We start from the raw sequence: 16,078 nt of genomic DNA on the forward strand, positions 1-16,078 counted from the left end.
TTCTTAATCCCTCCGTTTGTTTTTAAATCCTATTGTTTCTTCCCGGCAAAAAAAAAAAAAAAAAAAAGACAGCAAAGCAAAAGTAAGCTTTTAATTTTCTTTTCTTTGCTATCAAAATATCAGTGGAAAAACAATAAATAACCCTGTGTATGAGCACGCAGGACGTAGCCTGGGCCGGCCTGTCAACATCTCCGCAGGTCACACCTGAACAAGTTCCAACTTGCAACTCGCCCGACTGCTGTCTCAAATCTGTTGTTTACTTACTAACCGGGAGTGGCCGCCAATCTGAGCTTTAACGCTAGACGTCATCTGCCGAGCAATACAAATATGAAAGCAGTCACACAGCTTATGCGCCTCACAATATATTATTCCCAAGACAACTTTGGCTGCACCTGTCTGTGTGGACCACCTTAGAAAGCCCAACTTCACTCTGTCACGCCGGTTCAGTCACTTCCACAAAACCTGTCTGCGTCTCTATTGTCCTCCACTGCCCATTCATCCTGTAAAGCAAGCCAGCACTGAAATAGAGCTGTACAAACTTTCATTAGCATCTGAAAAATCATGAGCGTCTGTCTAATTCACGACGGGAGAGAGCGCCGTTCGGCAGAGCACAGAGAATCAATGCAACACAAACGCTTGTGAATCAACCGTCTGTGCATAATGTGTTTGTTCTCATCAAGCACCCGTCCGATCGGTTGCGGATAATCTCTCAATGGAAGATCAACACGTGATAATTAGAATTTGCAACAGCGCGCCAGGCAACGTTAATGTTTTCTGTTTCTCTCCCCCCTCTCTCGTTCCGCAGCGCTGACATCCTTTAACCTGAGAGTGCTCTAACTGCTGCTGAATCCCAGCCAGCCATGATATCGGCGAAGCTGTCTGGCTTGCAGAAAATATTTGCCCAGTTACAAGCGGAGCAGTATCTCCCTTTAAAGAAATTCTCCCTGTCGATATGCGGGCAGTCAGGTGAGGAGACTGAAAACTCAGACAATTCCCTGAGTTACTCCTGTTTGATGGCGAAGAAATACCCAGGTCTACACATTTCATGGTTTTAGAAAGGGTCTTTGAAAACAACATGGGCTTCAGGAATTTAACTTCATTAGAAGGCAGTGTAACAACACCTTAAGCAGGGCCAGCCTGACATATAAGCAAGCTTTGCTACTACTTAGGCCCCCCGCAGGTTCCAAGAGAGATTCTTCAATGATGATGTACACATATACAGGTGCTGTAAATGTTAAATATCAAAAACTAAATGGGACAAAATGACTTAAAAAAGGCTTAAAGGCAAACGAGAGGAGACACCGTCAAAAAAAAAAAGTACAAATAAACATTTTTCTGATATACTGACTTATGTAAAAATAAATTGATATTTATTCAATGTGCATATCAACAAAAGCCTGCTTGAAGTTCTGGGAATTATTCACACATATTCCAGTTTAATGCTAGAAAATCAGTGAGATTTGATAACTGTTGCACACTATTAACAATACAAGCCAATGACAATGTATTTCTCAACATATTCTGAATTTGAATAAAGTAGCAGCATGTTCACTAATGGATGTATGGAATAGCACTACAAGTTATGAAATGTAAGCTGTCAGTAATGTCAATAAAGACCTAGCACTCTGTTTTACGCATGAGGCAGCCATATTGGAGTTAGAATTACAACTTGTACATTAAAAATAACGATGCTGACAAATAATATAAAAAGATAATTTATTCAACCGATAAAATGGAGAGCTCAACTTCTGTGTCTTAAACCCTGACTTGCGCTGGAATAAGTGAGATATTTCACAGCATACTTTATTTAGCATTAAATAAATAAAGCAACATCGAGTGATATTAGCGGTTAGTATGCATGTCTCGGCTAACGAGCCGACTTTCTCGCTATCGCAGGCATTTGATGGCACCACTTCCCGCCCATTCCTGCCAATCCTCGTTTCACACACAGCCTTCTTTCGCCCTGCACACATGCTGAAACACCAGCAGGCACTAAGAATAGAACACAGCTGGCACTGCAGGACTTACATATTTCACACTCAAGCCACCATGCTTCAAAAAAAAAAAAAAATAAACACCAGCCCATCCTGTCCCAATTCCAGCTCCGGGACCAGCGGTGGTTCCCCTCCCGTCTCCTCCTTCCCTCCCTCTCTCTCCCCACTCCGCCTTTGAACTGTTCTTCACCTCTGTGGCAGGGCTCTGACAAGCCTGCTGCTCAGATAAGATCCATGACTACGCTCCGGAGAATTTACTAGAAAAGAGATGTGTTGTAAAAACAGAAGTGAGAAGATCCTGGCCTTCCTGTTTCCAGCTTACACTCCACCCTGTTTCTCTGACCCACGGCGAGGCTGACTCACAAATCATTTTCTTTACAGCAGCCTGAATGCCTGTTTCTCTCTCTCTCTCTCTCTCTCTTTCTCTGAGTTACAGTGTTCAAACTGTCGGGATGTTCTCCCATCGCGATGACAAGGAATTCCCACAGCAGTGACAGGGGCAGATTAGTAGGAGGTACCTCATATATACTCAAGGTGAAGCCAGCTCTATCTGTCTGGACTGTAAGCAAGCAAAGCCAAGAGCACAGGTTGGGCGTAGGGGGTGGATTGTTTAGTGCGAATCAACCAGATGGAGATGCTCCGCGGGGCATGCAGCAGAAGACAAAGATGCTGCCTTGGAAACCTGCACTTTTTTGTTCCCTTGACGGTGGCGCGGTCTCAGCGTCACCTGTAATCCACACCGTCGTAACATTTACATTTCAATCCAATTAAAGCAGAAAACGCTCAGACCAGCAACTGGTTCCAGAGCGCTTGCATTCAAAATAGTATAATTATTTGTATACAGTCATTATTATGTAAAATGTATTAATGCCGCAGGTGAGGATGTACAAAAAGGGATGAACAATGACAAGCTGGATAATGAACTATTGATTTTCACTCCTGGATTTCACTAAATACAAAGATTTATTTTCACTGAAGGGGAAAAAAAAGACTGAAAAGTCTTTGTACTTAAGTTGATAACATCACAATAGGCACAAGAATGGAGCTCAATCAGCTGGCATTACCAGACATAACACCAGTTAACGCATCTGAATGAGAAATTTAATTAAAAGATGAATAATGACAAGAAATCTAGGAGGAAAATCCAATATTTAGACTCCAGCATTGCGTCATATTTTATTTGATTTTACCAGAGCAATGTGTGAATGGGACCTTAAGATTTTTTTTAATTCTAAATCATTTTTTTAACAAAACACTTAACAGCTGCTTTCCAAGCATTGAGCAGAGGTAGATGAATCCCCCTCTGCTCTGAGAGGTTGTCATTTTTTCTGCATTCCTAATGTACTTGCAACTACTTCTCAGCATGGTTTCTAATTAGACATGCAGATGGTGAAAGAAAGAAAGAAAAAAAAAGACAACACAACAATTTCAAACAGTGTATGGTCAGCAGTGGAGCTGGGAGACAGGCAGGTTTAAAGAAGATGGGTCCACCTGCTTCACCGCTCTCGCTGCAGGACTGTCTCTCAGCCTCGGGTGGCCTACACCCAAGAGCGCATGTAGAAAAATAAATGAGAATGATCTCATGGGAGACTCTGGTGACATCATATTAGATGAACAAATTGACTCTCCTCTCCAGAACAAGAGGCTCCTTTTTTTTTTCCAGCTCTATTCACCTTTTTTTTCCACCAATTTAACAGTTATTTTGCTGTGTGCAACCTGAATGTAACCAATGAACAACAAGTAAAAAAAAAAAAAAAAGGGAAACCTTGAATCTTGATCAAACTCTGATTTATCAAAGCGGCTTTGTCTTGGAGATTAACTGGGCATGAGAAATAAGAGCTGCTTGAGTATTTCTTTTGCATGCAGCAAAAAAAGAAAAAAGTCATCGTGTCGTGACATATAAATAAATTTTCCTTACTTAGCACTGAGCACACAGACCATTTTTCAAGACAGCAGTTGCCTAACTGATTATATTCAGCCTGAACTTCTCTGGTTAAATATGGACTCTTTTTTTAGATTAAGCAGTCTTACTCCTTATTGCACAATTTATAAATCAAACTGTAAATATGTAAAATACATATTTCCAAAGTAATGTGAGGATCCATTTCTCTAACGTTTGTCATAACTTAGAGTAGTTCATTTTTTTAGCCTAATGTTTTGTGCCACAGGCAATTTCAAGATTGCTTCTTCTTGTCCAGTACAAATTAATGTCTTTTTTTTTTAAATTGGCTGTAAGCCAATTTAACAAAACTTTTAGCAAAACTATTTACTTTTATAATCCCTAACATCCTGTAAACACTGACAATAAGTGTCTTAACACTAACTTTATATTGTAAGCAGCTTGAGAATTATGTTTATCTTTAAATTTGATTGTGGGTTTAATTTCAAGTAACAATATTTTAAATGGACCAGGTCATTTCTATAATCCACTTTAAAAACTCTGAAATGGCTCCATAAAAATTAACCGTCTATTTGTCCATTTATTTTTTATGTGTTTACGTTGATGTCTGTTTTATCCCTTTTCTTTTGGCTTCATAAACTACATTTTATAGAGCAATATTCATCAGTTTGTACCTTTTTAAAATGGCTTCTTTTACAGCCAACTTTTTCCAGGCACTGCAGGAAGTTTCATACTGACCATGCATCAAATTGCAACCTATAAATAAATGTTTCTAGGGTCTTTTTTTTTCCTGTAAGAAAACGTGGTTATTTTACTTCCACAAATATCAGCTGCTTTCTCTGAGCTTTCAGAGTTATTGTGGGTTGATCAGGGATCTTATTTCATATTATTCCTAAAAAGGAGTCAAAATCAAATTAAATGGGCACGGGTGTAACATAAAGCCTAAATTTAAATTATATGTGAAATCTGAGAAATATTATGACTACGAATCTCTACATTTCAAGAAAATAATTAACAGAGAAGAAAAAGAAGCATATGCACCGTGCAAGTACTAAAGTAAGAAATGGTTTGCTTAGGGGTAAAAAGTAAAGGAAATGGTACAAATAACCAGTTTAAATCAAATACATTTTTTGAGTATGGCTGATCTCAGACTGGATGTGCATCAAGTGATTTATTATAGACTGCATCTTCAATTGGGAAAAAAAGAGAAAGCAACTTGCCTATTTAAAACTTTTTTATCCATCTGTACTTAGGTGATCATATGTGACTATTAAATGCTAAAATGCTACAACTGAGGCTGCAAACAAACCTGACCAAGGTAGTCACTGAGACATTTTACAGCTAAATACTAAGCAGTCTCAAGGTGACACACACGTCCCTATTAAACGTACTTTATACTTCTACACAATATCTAATTAAGATAATGGCTTTCCAGTATTTACACCTGATATGTACTTTCCAACATTTACTAAAATAATGCATCATTCCAGCTGGAGTGAAGCAGGGCTCTACAAAACCTATTCACATTTCCCAGTGTAAGAAAACACCTTTGCTCTGGACTCAGCTCTCCAATATTGCAGGAGCACAAGCTCATAACTACATTTCTAATGTTTCCCAGGTTTGCATTAACTCCCAATAATTCATCAGCTCAGCAAACACTTTGTCCGAGCACTGCCTCTTTCTCATCCCTAAGCATCCCTGCACCCTCCACCATTAATAACGAGAGCAAATGCAAACAGGATGTATTAAAAAGGCACCACTCCTGATTACCTGCTTCTCCTTACAAGCCATGGCCACTCACCTGCCATAAATCACCACGCTGCAGCTATCTCCTCGAGCCTCATCTTTGAGCACTTTATTTCCTCGCCAGAGAGTAGCATCATCGTTATACAAGCAAAGATCGCTGTTGGGATACAGTTGGGCTAATGAGCACCTCCTAGTTGATCACATTAGACCTCTACATGAGGACACTTAATTACCAGCGTTGCACTCCGCGCACCTCTGTTGAGAGGAGAGGAGAAGTCCCTTAATTAAGGCCTACCTCTGTTTGCACAAACCTGCGTCGTCGGGACGCAGGGTTTATTCACAAGCCCAAATATGGGCGATAAAAAGGAGTGGTGCACGAGTGCGCGTGTGCAAAATGCAGCACGTGCTGCATTTGTGGTACATATGTTTGTGTGGGCACCGGGATTTTTCCCTCTCCCCGCTACTTGTGTTTGTGAATGCGTCTGTGTGTGTATAATATGATGGCTGTTTGAAGTTTGTCTCCTGAGTCTGCGTGGTTTACAGTGCGCTCAGTATAAACACACACACACACACACACACACACACACACACATACATACGCGCACGCACGCACGCACACACAGTGAGGCTTCCTGTGTTGTGTGGCCTTTAACTGTCTCCTCCTTGCCTTTCATAATCAGCCTGGAACTCGGTGTTAAAAGGAAACCTGCCCAGTCCACAGAATGATGTTTGTTTTCTCTGCCTCTCTCTCTCTTTTTCTCTCCCTCATTGCTGTCTCCCTCTTTAATTTTCTCTCGTGCTCCGTCTCGTTCTTTCACTCTCAGTTTCTTGCTCAAATAGGCTGAGGCTTGCAGTCAGGAAATGCACATCACTCATAATACTTTCCTAAAATGAAAACAGATTCTGCTGCAGTCCTTCAAGCCTCTCGTTGAAAAACCTTCCTCCACCCTTTTCCCTCCTTCACTGCCACTTCAACTCACCAGCCCCGGCTCTTTTCTCCTACTTACAAGGGCCTAGTTTGCTTTCTGTCACAGATGGTTGATCACCAGCACACAAGACAGTTGTTCTGTGGGTTGTGTGATTGCAGACGATCCAGAGTATCTTACACAGGCCTTGACAGTAATTTATTGTTGCCCCCATAAAGTCCCCTCAATATGGGCACTTATGCTTTCTAGTTAGCTGTTGTTTTTATTTTTATTTATTTATTTTTTTTTTCTTTACTGTTATGGGTTGCAAATCAGTGTGAGGGACAAGGTTAATGCATGCTGGAATGCCGTTTAACAGCCTGTCAAGAGTTTGCTACAAGACCTTTGTCTAAGAGTGCAGCCATCATGACCTACAGGGAAAGGTTAGGAAGTTTCCCACCTTATCATTTGTGGAACCCTGACAGACAAAGCTAACATCGCATAAGCATATTTTCTGAGCCAGTGGGCCATCTAATGGATGGAACATGCTTACTGAGGATTAATATCATTTGAATGTTTTTTTTTGGGTTTTTTTTAAGCTTTCAAAGCATTTAATGTTGATCTGATGGCTTAAATCAAACAGCTAAAGGCTGCATGCTGGTAATAATAAAACTCCAAGAAATTATAATGAAAATATGTGTTGTGTTTTATTTTGTGCAAACTTCCATATTGTGCTTTCTCAAGCAATGTGCATATGAAAAAAAATGTTATGGCTTTTTCTTGTAATTTCAGTAGCATATTATTGCCTATTTTACTTCCTCTTGTTGTAAAATGTGAAACTGCATTAAATTCAGCCATGGACTTTGTGTGTGTCTATGTGGATTTATAGATCCGCTTCACAGTGGAAGAGAGGAAGCTGAAGATCCCTACGGTAAAAACTTTACGTTTGCATCCAAGTCGGAAAAAGTGAGGAATCACATCTGTGGCTTATCCTTTTTTTTTTTTTTTTTTTTTTTTTTTTTTTTTTTTGCAGATAAATAATATGAAATTTTATTAGCATATTTTGTGATCAAGTAGGCCATCGAAAACAAGCAACATGTTTCTGTGCAGTATTTGGTTTCAAATGGTAAAAAGTATAAAATAAAATAAAAAGAAACAAAATATCCCGCTTATCATTTGAAAGCATTAGATGATTTTATATCAGCTATAAAAAATTTATTTAAAAGCTGCATGACGCCAGTAGCAAACTTCAAATAGATTTTACAGTTAACATTTACACAATATTAATTTGTGTTTCGTGAGCATGAACAAGCTAAAGACGAGGTCTAGACGGAAAAGTACAAACTTTAAATATTCCTCAGGTGAAAAAGATCTTAACCCAGATATGAGAGTCGAAAATGTTTAGTAATCTTGCTCTTACTTGTCATTTATGCAACTTTAACTGACGACGCTTGCATGTGATTCCTGTATTTGAAAATCAAACATGTTCACTGAGACAAGTTATAATTCTGTCGAAAACTACCATCAGGTGCAGCATGAATGATCTAGTGCTAAATATCGTCAAACCACTTTATGCTTTATAGAAATGTTATAAAAAATTAATATTTACAGTTTGAAAGCTGCCAACAAGAAGCTTCAAGGGGATTATGATAGAAATAGCTTAGCTGTGTTAGAACAGCAAAAAAAAGTGCCATGTTTAAAGATTTATCTAGTAAAAACAGAACTTCACTTATAGATCAGTCTGAAATATTTAGAGTTTATTCTCAACTTAAATGGGAATAAACTCTGAATTTGATAAGCATGTTTTTAGTTCAGTTATGGGTCAGTGCATTGAAGCAATACGCTTACTGAGAATTAGGATACTGTATTTTATTATGCAGGCTAAAGATTATTTCAAGGAATTTTATGCTAATACAAATAATACATGCTGCTGACAGCTTCCACAGAAATATAATGACAATAGTTTAATGTGAAAGTGTGACTAAGGTTTTTGCTCCTATTTTCAAAATAAAGTGAGAGCATCACACCAAGACAATTAAGTCAGTTCAAAAAATACTGTTTTACCCTCTGTATAAATAATCACATTAGTAGCAAAATTAGTGCTTCTTGCAAAAATGAGCAAGTCTGGAATGTTATTAAACTCTGAACAAAGCCACGGCAGCTCCATGTTTAATAATCCATCTGGGTAAAACTAAAGTTGACTTAGAGATCAGAGTGTGAAACACTGGCTGATTTCGCTTTCCAAGCCAAAGACACTCCTCGTCCAAACCGTCAGTATCGGTTCAGGTCAAGAAGTGCGTTCATATTTTCTGATAAACACAATTGCAATAAAAAATATTTTATTTATACCGATTTGCCACAAATGGAAACAACTTTTTTTTCTTTCTGCAACGTATTTGCAGAAAAAAAAAAAGACTTCCTTATTTATAAACACTGATGCCACCCCACATCACCGACCCTTAAAGTGTCAACATCAAGATACATGTTTCGCTGCTGCGTCCATCTCAAACCAGTACACACGGTGTGCTTTACAATTTTGTTCTGTCTTGGACTCCCCTGCAGGAACCCCGCCAGTTAGTAACCGCTGAGGCACTTGCCAGTCATAAATATTCTCAACAAGCCGGCTGATGGATGGTCTCTTTCACCCTCAGTTTGAAAAGGATGTTCATGATGGCCAATAAAGCTCCAGTGAGTGAATGAGAGCTTTTTTTCTTTTTTTTTTTTCCCCCCCACAAAGGGAATAGCCTCGGATGAGACGGTGACAAGGACACAATCACAGTTTTCGGCTGTGTCAAGCAAGGAAAATTTAAGATGCACAATGCTGCATGTGCATCAGAATCAGTGCAGAGGAATTCATGCAAGAAGCGTCTGAATAGTTAATGATACCACTTTAAAATTCCTCTCTCCCCGGTGTCAAATATGTACGGTTTTTTTAACAAAAAGTTCTGCGCAAGCCTCAAAATTCAAAGAAATTAAATAAAAAGTCTCCGTTTCTATTTATAAACATTCTCTGAGACGTATTTAAATAGCTTTGGTGTCACACTTAGTGCAGTGTAACACAGTCTGCTGCCGGTTCGCAACCTGCACCATCACCTGAAAAGCCCCCAGGACCCCTATGTTGTTGTGGTTCTCGGCAGCCTGAGATCAGTCTCCTGCATGCCTTTACACTTGACTGCTTGCTGTGGTAAGACAGTTAACTCACTGATTGCAGGAGGAAAACTGTGAAAAACACGACGCTTTGTCTCCTGCAACCTCAAAACCAGTGAGTTCTGCAAAAAAAAAAAAAAAAAAAAACCCATGACACTGCACGTATGGAGTCCAACAGTTTTTTGTTTTTTTTGCAGCTTCCGTTTTACGCGTGTTATTGTCAAAAATTTTGAACTCCTTTTTTTTCTGCTACTCTTCAACGCTCTTCATGTTCTGCTGAAGTAATTTCACACGTTAACCTATTTCCCCCCCCCTTTTTCTTTCAAAGCAAATGAAAGAATCCTGAGATAATAAACAGAGGCTTCCTCCTTGAAAGTTAGTTTCTTGGCATTGCAACAGAGTTCCAGGAAGATTTCCAGCAATATGATTAAGTAAAAGGATGATAATAACAATAAAAAATCTGCTGCTTTTTGTGTCAATATATGCTTGGAACACATTGGATCTTCAAATGCATGCAAAAAAAAAAAATCCAATGTAATTTGATTGATTTTTTTTTTTTAAATGAGGTTTTTCTTTATAGGTTACACAGAAATGATTAATCTAACAGGTTTAGTAGTAAAATGTGATAGTTTGCATGTGTGTTAATGATTGCCCAATAACATCTCCAATTGCTTCACCTTTGTACAGCAGGCAGACATATAAGTGTGCCTCCCACGGTCTTATGACCTGTCTATCATAGATGGCCGAGCATGATTTATTGATACCGTACCAGAGAGAAGATGTTGGAGTGGCAGTCCTCAAGGCTTGCCCCGTTAGCCACCCAATTCGCCGTTGCAGTCATAATCGTCCGCCTTTGGGGTCGCCAGCGCAGGGCATGTCGAAATCCTTACATCGGTATCCAAACACCGATCAGGGGTGACAAATCGGTTCCCTTGTACGTGTCTTACAAGAGCCGCGGATAATAGACTCGGGATGGTCGGTATGAGAGAATGGGCGTATTCAAAACGAAGTGCACAATGCATCCATAAAGCCCGTGCGTATAAATCCAAGCGTGTGTTGAAAGAGCGGGCGAGCGAGAGAGGGAGATGATGTGGGGAGCGGGGGGAGAGAGACAGAGAGATCACAACATTGTTACAATCCAGGTCAGGCGATTCCAAATGCGATCACTGTCATATAATAGATCCATTTCAATCCACGCGCAGAGGAAGATCGGCTTGTCTCCAAATCAGTCTTTCCGCATGTAGTTTCATCATTAAATCGCCCCGATCCATGAGAAAACCACTCCTTTTCCCCTCCTTTCTCAGAAAACAGCCCAGATATGTAGAAATTCTACGCGTCGAAACTTTAAATAGAAACGCTGCAAGGAAGAAAAAAGAAAAAAAAAAAAAAAGATCTACTCAATACGAAAAAAAAGGCGATTGCTATGCAGGATATCTGATTCCGTGTGCTCCACAAGCTGATGCACCACTTGTGATAGTTTTTGAGAATTGCATGCGCTATTTATAGCCCTTCTTTCTCTTGCCACAACCGTTCCTCTCACAATGTAAGCCAGTCTGGCTCGCACAAACAGGGCGCTGCGAGCAGGAATATTTAATCCCTCTGTTGCTTCTAAACCAAACGATCCGAGGAACCCGATAGCTGTATATATATAAAAAAATAATAATAAAGACAAAAAAGAAAAGAGAAAGAAAAAGATCCACCCCCCCTCTTCTCCTCCTTGTTCTGCGTTGCTCCTGGCGGACAAAGTCAAGCGGGTTCCCAGCAATAACACCCAAAAATCATGGGTCAAACCATTCAGACAAGAAGAAAGAAAAAACTATTCTGACACTCCACCAACCAGGAAAACGAGAAGCAGGCGACTGCTGTAGACGGAGGTTTGAAAAAAATCCTTCCTTCCTTTCAGTTTTATATCATTACGAAACGTCCTCTCAAAGCCACAAAAGCCCCAGCGTTGCAGAAAAAAAAATGTCAGATAGGGCTTTTTTTGTGTGCGTGCGTGTAAATGTGTACACTTCCAAGTCAAAAGTCACCCTCCTCGTCTGGCGCCGATTCTGACATAAAGATTATGTTGAAAGGCTGCAGATCGCTCCCTCACAAAGCGCGCATCATCCGTGTATTTTGTCGAGAAACCGTGCGAATGTCGATTTAAATCCTCCAACATGTGCATGATTTCCTCAACCGCAGCGGCTCCTTCCTCATTGTTTATCTGTCAGAGTGCGTTATTATACTGCTCGATGGGCGTGCGCGCAGTCTGAATGTGTCACTGTGTCTCTCTCTCTCTCTCTCTGTGTGTGTGTGTGTGTCTGCGCACGCGTATGTGTGTGTATGTGTGTGGGTTTTACGTGAGGCGCTGAAGCTTTTCTTTTTCTTTTTTCTTTTTTTTTTCTTTTTTCCGCGAACCATAGTCCAGCCTACAAGGCATTGTAATAATGTAATGGCGGAAGCGTACTACAGAGACTCGCCTTCCCATTTGGCCAAGTTTGCACTCACGTGACCAAAGTCTGGGATTACAATCCTGTTAAGTATCTGTTTGATGAGACGCTGGATAGCACGATGGAGCAGCCCATCTTACTGGGAATCCTTTTTAAATCCCCCCTCCGCCCCCCTTTTTAGCCAGTATACTTTCTAATATTTTGGCGTGGTGTCATTCTGCATGCATCAGTTACATAATAAAACAGTTCTCACAACAAGAGGGTGTGACAGAATAGAGGTCAGCATGACTTACTTAGCTTACACTGTGTTTCATAAGAGATACAGAATCTATGTAGGTTAGTCTCACAAGCTGCGAAACTGAAATTCACTCTGGACAAAAAGACGAGATCTCTGGAGTTATTCAGGACTTCAGACAATAAAACACAACGTCCATCTCTAACCACCCTGATAAGCTAATTTATTCATTAAACAAAATTAGGATTCACGTTCATCGTGGCACCTGTTAGTAGATGAGAAATATCTTGCAACAAGTGAGCATTTTCTCTTAAAACGTGTTATGTTAGAAGGGACAATTGGAAATGATTAAAGCACGTTTGACAAAAGCTAAATTGTGATACTTATACGGCCAGAGCATCTTCAAACCTCCAGATGTTGTGGGAGGTTGCTGGTCTCCAAGACAGTTTTAAAGTGGAGTATTGGACTTTGTTTCACTCAGAAACTGTGGTTCCCGAGTTGGATGTTACTTTGACATATATCACCTAACTAAGCATCGTTGCAGACCTTGTGTCTTTTCAGAAACAGTTCAAAAATGATTTGAAAACAGGTGTAAGGTGTTCGCTTTGTGCGCAAATTTATTAGACCTGTAGGATAAACAAGTAGGATCTGTGGAGGCCCCACAGCCTGAGAGACTGTTACTGACCTACAGACTCTTTTCCTATGTTCAAATGTAAAATCAAGAAATAATCAACAGTGCTGAGACGTTTTGATCACTTTCTTTTCCTTCACTGCCGGAGAGAATGGCGTTGCACCACATGATGAAGCTGCCTCTCCAGAGAGACTCTTAGTCTGTTGACAGACTCTGAATTTCAGCAGTCTGGAGCTGCAGGCTCCTCTCTTGTCCTCCAGCAGATTTCATATAACAAGAATCTGAAGCTGGTGAAGAAACTGCTTTGTGGTGTAGATCAGTTCTTTCAGTGTATAAAAACTTGTGTTCCTGACTTTTGCTGATTAAAGCATTAAAGTTTCAATGAAGAGCTAATTACAAACATCAATCTGTCTAACTGCAAGAAAAACACAAGTTTATAGTTATTTGGAATTGACGGCTCATGTTTCCTGTCATTCAGGCTATTATGCATAGTTATAGATATTTGCATTAGAAATGGAAATTAATGTGTAGTTTTTCTGAACATTAAGTAATTCCCCTACTTTTGAATCCTGTTTTCTAAAGCATGTTTCCATTATAAACACTGAGTGTTTGTATTACGTTTTCCTCAAATTCATTAATTCCACATTTCATTCCCTTAACACTGACTGATTTGTTTTCTTTCACCCAAGCTGAGTAACTCCAGACTTATTTTTCTCCGCATTTAATGTCTCCATAACACTTTTTTCCCTCAACATTTAGTGATCCCATTGTTTTCTCAATGATGAGTGATTTGGTAAATTTCCTCTCAGCAGTAAGTAACTGTAATGATTATAGTTTGTTTTTTTTCACTTTTTTCTCAGAAAAATTAAAACACTGCGATGTATTATGGTTTTGCGTGGTTAGCTGCCAATAGCAGCTTTTTCGTCTTTGTGCTCCTGCTACAAATTCAAAGGGATTCTCTGGTTTTGCCCGTGGTTGTATGCTAATGAGATTTGGGTGGGGATCAAAAGAATGAGATTGCAGATACATAACAAGATTTGCTTTCTTGTTTCAGCCTAAAGAATGTGTATTTACATGATGACTGTATTCTCTTTAACTACTACGGGAATGTTTCATTCTATGTCTGCAAAAGAAAACTGCAGAGGCGGCAAAACAGTAAAACGTTCCATTTCAAAAAGAGAGAAAAAAATGTGTTTTGAATGGAGATTTCAGATGTTTGTGAATAGCTTACATTTTTTTTGTATGCTCAGCATTTTTAATCCAGAAAAACTTTCTTTTTTTATTTTTCCGCACAGGAAGTTTCAGTTCTTACAAAAACCTAAATTGACACTTTACGTGCAGTCAGGCATCGATGTCAAAAGCGCCAACATTGGGTGAAGGTCGTTGAGAAGCAACAACAGCAGAAACCAGCGTGTCAGGTGTCTGATATGATTCTGTTATCCAGCACAAAATTTAAGCAAATATTGACAGAAATTTGTTTGCATGAAATGTTTGGTAAAAACGTGACGTAAGACTATATTGATCCAGTATTATTATTAATTATAAACATATGCAACATGTTTAAACTAGTATTCTCTGGTTTTATTTCTTTATTAGAGTAATTTTCACGGATATACTGAACATCTTTACATATGTAGCAACCTGTAAGGTAATCATATTGACGAATATTATTCTGTCAGTAAGGATTCTGTCACTTTATGAAAACTTTGATCTAAATTGACAGAGTTTGTTCCAGGTGCAAGCCGGCACATGATCTGCGACTTCTTATTTCTTCAACAAAAAAAAAAAAAAAAGCAGGGGGGAGCGCTGGTAAGGGAGGGCGAGTGGTGAAAGATATGAATCAGATGGATGAGCAGGGGCTTAGTCTGGCGGTTATTGATCCCTCTGCTCCAGGAATGATCCAGATCTCATTTGGACACTTTTGTCTCCTTTTGTTCGATACATCCTCAGCGGCTTTGAAAAGACTTGTGCTCGGTTTGACACACTTGGTATGGAGCTGATGGGATGAGATGCTTATCAGTTTGAATAAATCTATTTCAATATGCTGCGTGTTTTCACTCATCAGGCCCCCGCTGACTTCATCTGCGCGAGGAGAAGAGACGCATCTTTGTTCTGATTAAAGATAGCACAGTTGTCCTGACGCTTTGTTGAGGCAGTTTGACGAGATTAAGCATATTCATATCTAGACACAAGATGTAGATGTCGATGTCGATGTAGATACAGACTGAATCATCGCTCGCCGCTTAACGCGGTAGATGTTTGTTTGCTGACAAGACTGTGGCTTAAAACCGAGCATGGATAAAAACCAAAAATAAAATAATATAAACACAGGGAATGCAACCGTCTGCTGGGAACATTATTACCGCATTGCATATTCATGAAGGTAATACAGTGTCTTGCATATTTCTCACATTTTGTCACGTTACACCTCCAAATAGTATTTTAGGTGTTAGACCAACACAAAGTAACGCATAACTGTGGTGTGCTAGAAAAGTCTTTAAATATCTTCACAACTGGAAAATCTGAAAAGTGTGGCTGCATTTGTATTCAGCCCTAAACAAATCTGATACCCCTAAATAAGTTATCACCTTCAGAGGCCAGAGAACATGATGGAACACACCAAGCTGTGGAGAAGTTTGGAGATGTAAGAAGACATTCACACCTGCTTGTCTTGAGACAGAGTCGAGACAAGAACTTCGTGGAAGGCAAGACAAAGGCTAAAATCAAACTAAGGCAAAAACTAAGGCTGTGATCATAAGAATCTTGTTGCTACTCCAACTTTTCGAAGTTAAAAACTTGGTTGCATTTCAGTGCAGCAAGGAGATTCACAGCAAATTGTGGTTAAAAATATGTATGGCAGCTGTGGTCTTGAAACCAAGAGTACCACAGTATGATTCGAAGCTCAAGTGGGGCAGTGTGTGAACCGGACAACTGTCAGTTGTTTATGAAAGAGTGGCATGAAGAAAACCATTTAAGTAAAGTCCTTTTGTAGTTATCCAGAAACTCAACAAACAGGTGGAAGAAGGAGAAGAGATCAAATGAAACAAAACTTAACTTTCTGGCTTACGTGCATGTTATGGGAAAACTT

General features: G+C 39.5%; 1 protein-coding gene across 1 annotated transcript in view; it reads right to left on the minus strand.

The window, feature by feature from the left end:
• The window catches only part of LOC106950837 (mediator of RNA polymerase II transcription subunit 13-like), a 29,296-nt gene extending 17,318 nt beyond the window's left edge, over positions 1–11,978 (minus strand). Inside the window, exon 1 of the mRNA XM_015037960.1 lies at positions 10,462–11,978. Coding sequence (XP_014893446.1) covers positions 10,462–10,533 — 72 coding nt within the window. The 5' untranslated portion in view covers positions 10,534–11,978. The remainder of the gene's footprint in view (positions 1–10,461) is intronic.
• Between the last annotated feature and the right edge of the window lie 4,100 nt (positions 11,979–16,078).

Source organism: Poecilia latipinna, unplaced genomic scaffold (genome assembly GCF_001443285.1).
Source record: "Poecilia latipinna isolate Pla-1442-1.1 unplaced genomic scaffold, P_latipinna-1.0 Scaffold425, whole genome shotgun sequence".
Classification (NCBI taxonomy): Eukaryota; Metazoa; Chordata; class Actinopteri; order Cyprinodontiformes; family Poeciliidae; genus Poecilia; species Poecilia latipinna.